We start from the raw sequence: 7,288 nt of genomic DNA on the forward strand, positions 1-7,288 counted from the left end.
TGAAGAAACACTTTTCTTCGGTCTACATTTATCGCTCTTATTGAATTTCCACACTGCGTGAATGCGAGGGTGTCAACGGATGTCTGGGGTCAGTGGTCCGACCAGAAATAGTGAAAATAAAGACCACCGAGACTTCTTTGAAGTTTTGTGTCGTGACGGCTTCGAACCAACATCACAAAAATCAACCAACCTCTCTAAAACTCACAGTCAGTGTCGTTGTGAAGCCTCTTAAAATAACCAGGACATATTATTCTTTCATAACTGATCAATTTTCGTCCATATATCTACTATTTCGAGTTGAAAAACGAGGCACATTTTACGTGAAACAAGTTACCTGTTCCCGTCCATCTTCCTCGTGCAAGAACAAAACGCAATGTGAAGAAAGTTTGCCAACTGCGCTGACCATTGGTTGACATGCAAAGAGCGTGTTCTGATTGGTGCAGAGGGAATTGTGTTGTTTGAAGTTAAAAATAGCTCCCCCACGTGGTTTGCGCACATACACACAAACTCAGGCCACAGTCCGCAGTTTCAGTTACAGTCCATGGCAGATGCAAAAATGGTCCAAATGTGAGCAACAAAACCGTTCTTTTTACGATAAAATAGAATAATTCATACTGATCACACTGATATAAAGTTTACCGCTGTGGGTGGGCGGGAACATAATTAGATTTTGGTTTTTTATGATTATTTTTCACACTTCTGACCGTGAGAGATCGCGGAAGTTACTGAAAGAGTCATAAGGCAAAGGCATGTGATGGTTACGCAACGGCGATATAAGGGGTCGCCAGAGGAAAGCGTTTAGCGTGGTAGAGTACATGTTACAGACTGCTGCCGCGCTTATGCTGTCCTACCTCCGTTAGTAGGACTTCGTCAGATGACAGATACCGAACAGAAAATAAGAGAACTCTTTGGGGTCATAAGGAAACTAGTAAACATTTTTGATTTAATGTATCTTATACTAAATTGGTAGAAGACGCAAATCTGTTTTTATGAATGTTTTCCAGTTTCTTACCAGTCATGACATTTCATAAAGAATGAAAACAGTATTATACTGACTGCATAGGTGAATTTACGACGGCAGCACAGGATCATTTAGTTCGCAGTATGTACAATTTTGTTGACATTTTACTGACGCAATGCACAATTTGGATATACTTCATGCACTGCATATTAACGTGTCACAGTATAATATAAATATCTAAATATCTGTCAACCACATAACATTGTCGGCGCTCTGTCCAGACAATTAATTCGGAAAGCATAGAAGGCAGATAATGGCAAAATCGACCAGCATCATGTCTTGATGTGAAAAGAACGGTATGAAATACATATTTTTCTTTGGAAATGAACCAGTATTTGCAAATGTGACTCATGAACCCTGGTGCAGAAGACACGACAGTTTAGCGTGGGAAAGAGAATGCATCTGGCTGGAATATGAAGGTGGCAAAATGAAGTGCATCAGACAGTCATGAAGAGCAAAAACTGCATGGAAGATGAAAATAGGTCAGTCTCCAGAACTTTGTTGGAACTGGTGTTCTCTCAGTAAGATTCAATATAGACATGTGTATAATGATTATTCAAATATTTCACATGTTATCAGGATTGCAATTGAATAGAGAAATACCTGCAACACTTGAATTTTGTGAGAATCTGTTTTGTTCTTGTGTCTTCAATGTGTTGAAAATTATCAAAATCAGCCAAATATTTGGCGCCATTTTGTGACATGGTAATGTGTCTGAACATGAAATGGTCAAACACAAATAAGTACAAACTTTATTAAAATCCAGTACATACAGACCTGATCTATATTCATTTGTTGTTACAATAAAACACTAGTTGATCATCAATAAAAATTGTATATTAAGTTTGGAATATTATGCAAAAAACCGCTTGACAGACGTAAACAACTGTTCCACTTGACATTTTTTCATTCATTCAAAGGCAAGCACATTCATGAATACACTACACGTTCTTACTTACAACAGGTGGTCAACACTTCTTCGACAGCACATACACTAATTTTCTGGTAAAATGTCAGTTCAACTATTTAAATGCAATCGACTTCGCATGTTAATTTTCGGTTCCTCTTTTCTGTGTTACGCCTGTGCATGCAAACGTCCCAATAAAAATATACATGTAAACAAAATTAGAACCGTTTTCGCATAAATCATGCGGATTCATCACGGGAAAGCGTAAATCGGTTTGACAAATACCCTTCAATCGTGTGTGTTTGAACACAGATTCAGATAATGTGGTGTTTCCAACAGCGTGTGAAATGTGCATATGTTATACGAAAATCTGCGATATCTTCATTCGCACCCAATGGTTGATACATTGTTTGAAAATAAACCGTGTATGCTAATTTGGTCGTTGTTATGGTTTGTTTATGCATTTTTCTCTCATCCGATTAAGTTTAGACACAATCACTGTTTTTCACACATGGCGAGATACTGTAATATTCAAGCTTTCGAAACAAGTCAGCTCATGCTGTTCGATAAGACTGCTTTCAGTTGAAGACTTGTTGCATTAAAAGTTTCAAACAACAAAGTTCAAAGAAGAAAATCACCCCCTTTAATTACCTTGATTCTGGCTATTGCTGTCTGGTGAAGTTTTATCACGAAATGATGTAGTTTATCAGTTCGCGTGACAGACGAAGTGTGGAATGGAAAAAAAATCTTTGTATCCGAAACACGTCAGTCCCTACGTGCTTACTGTTTTGCAGAATTTGATTGGAACAGCCACGTTTTACATCACACACGTTCTGAAAAAAACAAACTATACAATGACGACAAAGGATACGTGTTATACAAATGGAGTTTTATTGTGCACAAGACTACTTATTAAGGACTGGGCTTTGATAGACTGAATAGCTTGGTCTGCTTTAACTGAACAGATAGCATGCTCTGCTTTGTATGTCCAGAAAACAATTCTCCATGGTTGGTGATAGTGTGTATCTGACTTCTGGAGAAGGGAGTAATTGATGGCTTTCCAACAATACAGAGTTTTGACTGTATTCTTCAGTATTGTTTTGAAGCCACTGCACTGACCCAACTTGTGGCGATGCATATTGTTTGCATTACCTGACATGTATAGCTATTTCTCTTCAATGATAAAACAGACACTCTGCTTGGCTGTTTTCTGTTTGTTTGAAAGTACTACTTTGCTGAAATGGTTAATCATTTCGTTTGGTATGAGAACAGGTGATGACAAACCAAAGTAGCCTTGTATAACCAGGGTTTCTATTCTGTATATAGCTTGTTTTTAAATCATTGGGATAGTCCATTAATACAGACGATAAATTAACAGTCTTATTGAGTGCTTGACCTAGAATTCTTGCTGCGCTAGTTTTGTTTTTCAAGATCTGGGCAAGCCTAGAGACACGAAGAAGCAACACCAGAGATCTCGCATTTATTTTTGTTCGATTCACATGTTCCTCTTTCCACTGCCTGTCTAGACTGAATTATAGTTTCCTCTGTGATATCAGTTAAAAGAGTTGTCGTGGCCGCTTGATATATTCCAAACCAAGTTATACAGAAGGATATTTACAATATGGAATATTTAAATCACTAATGTGCCCCAAAACATTTCTTAATACAGTATGTGATCGTGAGAAAACATCCTGACGAGGAACGGAAATGAGCCCAAATAATCAAAGGCATGATATTTGTGTAGCTAGCTGTGTACCCATAACCTAAACCATGCGCACTGAAACATTAGCAGTGGGAACAGAGACAAATGTATAAGAAGGTCTTCTCTGTCTGTTTTGGAATAGCTTTCCAACGAACAGAGACAGAGAGAAGCTCCTTTAGATTTGAATAGATTTAATCCGCATTCCCTTTTTGGGGTGTGGAGGATACAATAACAATGCGTACATATTGCATCACAACTTCAGTCCAACATTGTCTACCGAAACAAGAAACACACACACACACACACACACACACACACACACACACACACACACACACACACACATCCGCGTGAGCGTACATACACAAATAATAATGATTTACAACAAAGCAAATCAAGATTCAACACACTGACAAGTATTTTCCAGATGCAACTAAAAGTTACACACCCTTCCCAAGAATTTCCTTAAATTGTGTTTTCATCCCAGCACGAAACACATTGCATAGAACGAACATTGTCGATCTTGTGATTGATATTATGTTGTATCAACCTACTTGGAATTACAATATTTTTAGGTATATTCTAGTGTACTGTTTTTTTGTTTTTTTGTTTTTTTTGTTTGTTTTTTTTGTATTTTGTTTGGGTTTTTTTTGGTTGTTTTTTTTAAAAAAGAAATCCATACATATTCATTATAGGCTATACCATATCAATACCATCAGACTTTCCATTCCTAAAATTTTAGCGACTCTTTCAACGTCATCGACTGTTATTAAGTCAGCATCAAAAGTTTACGTTACAGGTAGTCGGTGGATTCCCATCTTCTGTTGCAGTATTTAGCTGTTTGAAATGCGCTAACAAAGTTTTTAAATCCATTGCACGGACAATCAGGTTATGAATATCCTTTCAATCGAACCCAGTAGTCATGGCAGTCATTAGAACGCATTTGTTTTAATTCCTTGTGTTAATTCCTTCTTTTTAATTTGCGTAGCACTGGTCCGTAATGTTTTCTTATATTCTTTACTGCCCCCATCCCCCAGCTGGATGACAACGATGGTCATCATCGATCTCGATGGACACACACCACCACTTGCCACACCTTTGATCTTCACGCCGCCCCGCCCCCAAGAGGAGACCCTGGAGAGAACGTTGGCTGACTTATTTGCAGCGGGGTCGGAGAAATCGTCCACAGCCATCCTGTGGGCCCTCCTCTTCTTCCTGCACTACCCGCACGTGCAGGACACGTGCTTCCAAGAGATTTCTGACGTCGTCAGACCTCACCGCCTGCCCGCCATCAGTGACAGACGGAAGCTGCCGTACTAGCAGGCCATGATCTGGGAGGTGCAGCGGAAAGGGGACATCGTGCCCTTGTCCGGTCTGCATGCGTCATCTCGTCACGTCAAATTCCATGGTTACGTCATCCCCGAGGATTCCCATGTAATGCCGGCTCTGACGTGTGTCTTTGCAGGATCCGGGCATCTGGGGAGATCCCGAGAACTTCCGGCCTGAGAGATTTATCGGTCCTGACGGGAAACTGACCCGCTCAGAAGAGCTGATTCCCTTCAGCGTTGGTAGGTGTTGTAACCGGTCAACAGCTTTCGCACAGTCAGGAACGGAATTATATTATTTGCCAAAATTCTGCTAGGAGAGATTTTTCTTCATACAGTTACTTCTAATTTCCTTTGAAAAACACACATTGGACCCTTGATTTATTTCTGGGTGGGGGTAGTGGTGAGGGTGGGTGTAGGGAGGAAAGGGTGGGGGGGAGTTGAGTGGTAAGATAATTATGTATCTCTGTCTGCATACATTTGTGTGTGTTTCAAAACTGTTTGTAAATAATAACCTTTAGGCCTATGTCTTCAGTTTTTAAACATTATTGTATACTGGAAGAGAGTTCCATTACTTCGGTTGCCCGTATTGCCAAACATCAAGACATTAAAAGGACAGTATGGAAACCAAACCTAGCACACACAAAAAGAAAAAAAAACAACAAACACTACACACATGTTTCTTATCTCTTTATAATTTCAAGTGCTATGTGTGTTGTTGAGGACTTCGTGGCGACGATTTCAGTTGTTCGACACTGTCATGTCTTTTGAGTTGATGCTAGATATGATGTTTTTTTTGTTTTTGTTTTTTGTTGTTGTTGTTTTTTTGTTTGTTTTTTTGGGGGTTTTTTTTTTCGTTTGTTTTTTTGTTTGTTTGCTTTTTCTGGTAATAATAATATCATCATCATTAGCCCAGGCAGTAACATCGAGAGCATCGCCATCATCATTTGCACATTGGGCCCCAGGAATGACAATGAACAATTCACATTTTCCTTGGCATGTGTCTGTCAGGTCGCCGTGTGTGTCTTGAGGAGCCTCTGGCTCGGATGGAGCTCTTCCTGTACCTGACCACTCTCATTCAGCACTTCCGCTTCCTGCCAGCGGACGAGGCACAGCTGCCACCTGTGGAAGGACTGTTCGGGTTGACCCATCGTCCCCAGCCGTACAAACTCCACGCAGTTCCAAGAATGTGAACTGTCTATGCATCTGGCTGTTCTGTTCGTTGATTTGTACAATTTTTAATTTAATTTAATTTAATTATTTTATTTTATTAATTTATTTATTCTTTTTATTTTCTCAAGGCCTGACTAAGCGCGTTGGGTTACGCTGCTGGTCAGGCATCTGCTTGGCAGATGTGGTGTAGTGTATATGGATTTGTCCGAACGCAGTGACGCCTCCTTGAGCTACTGATACTGATACTTGTAGACAGGACCAGCTTTGACCTTGGACAATTTAACGCACTTGAAAGAAAAAACAACTTGTCTTCATTTATTGCACTATATGCATGCTGATACCTTTCTTTTATGTTGCGGTAAATCAGGCAGTAAACTAATACAAAAATAGCATGTAATGAAAAAAAATGAATATACATGCGGACACATATACTCACCCATGCAGGCACACACATATGACCGCGTGCACGCGTGCACACTAACGCACCGCACACAAACGCACACTAACCCAAAACCAAACCCACCCACACACACACATACCACAAAAAAGGGGGGTGGAGGAGGGGGGGAGTAAAAGAAAGAAAGAAAAGAAGAAACAAAACAAAAACCAAAAACGATCAATCAAATGAACATGTGAACTTTTTTTTTTTTTCAAACATCTTTATTTCAGATTTTCATTTTTCGCATTTTAGACAATTCATATGCAATCTTGAAAAGATGGAAACAGTATAGTTATGTATATCTGGAATATGGTGTTCATGTATTAAACATGAACTTGAAAAAATAAACAGAAAGTATAGGCTACGTCCTGTTTAGGTTCATATATCAAAGGCACTTGTGGAATGGACGCCACCCCGCCAAATACCTCACAAAATAGGAAGAAGAAAAAGAAGAATTTTTCAGGTTTTTTTAGTTTCAGTTTCTGAAGGAGGCATCACTGCGTTCGGACAAACCCATATACGCTACACCACACCTGCACAACCCAACGCGCTTAGTCAGGTCTTGAGTGCATGCAGACATTAATTTGTATATCCATCTCTTCTACAGAATTTTGCCAAGAGGACAATGCTCTGGTTGCCATGGGTTCATTTTCAGTGCGTCAAGTCCGTGCTGCACACGGGACCTCGGTTTATCGCCTCTGAGGCGTTTATTTTTACTTTT

The 7,288-nt window shown here is 39.6% G+C and overlaps 1 protein-coding gene across 1 annotated transcript; it reads left to right on the forward strand.

Annotated features, from left to right (window-relative positions):
• Positions 1 to 815: 815 nt before the first annotated feature.
• LOC143282569 (cytochrome P450 2D6-like) lies at positions 816 to 6,148 on the forward strand. The gene is given in 4 exon segments (XM_076588258.1): positions 816 to 855; positions 4,796 to 5,064; positions 5,096 to 5,198; positions 5,967 to 6,148. Coding segments are annotated over 4 exon segments (594 nt in total).
• The last annotated feature ends 1,140 nt before the right edge of the window (positions 6,149 to 7,288 follow it).

This window comes from Babylonia areolata, chromosome 5 (assembly GCF_041734735.1).
Source record: "Babylonia areolata isolate BAREFJ2019XMU chromosome 5, ASM4173473v1, whole genome shotgun sequence".
NCBI classification, from domain to species: domain Eukaryota; kingdom Metazoa; phylum Mollusca; class Gastropoda; order Neogastropoda; family Buccinidae; genus Babylonia; species Babylonia areolata.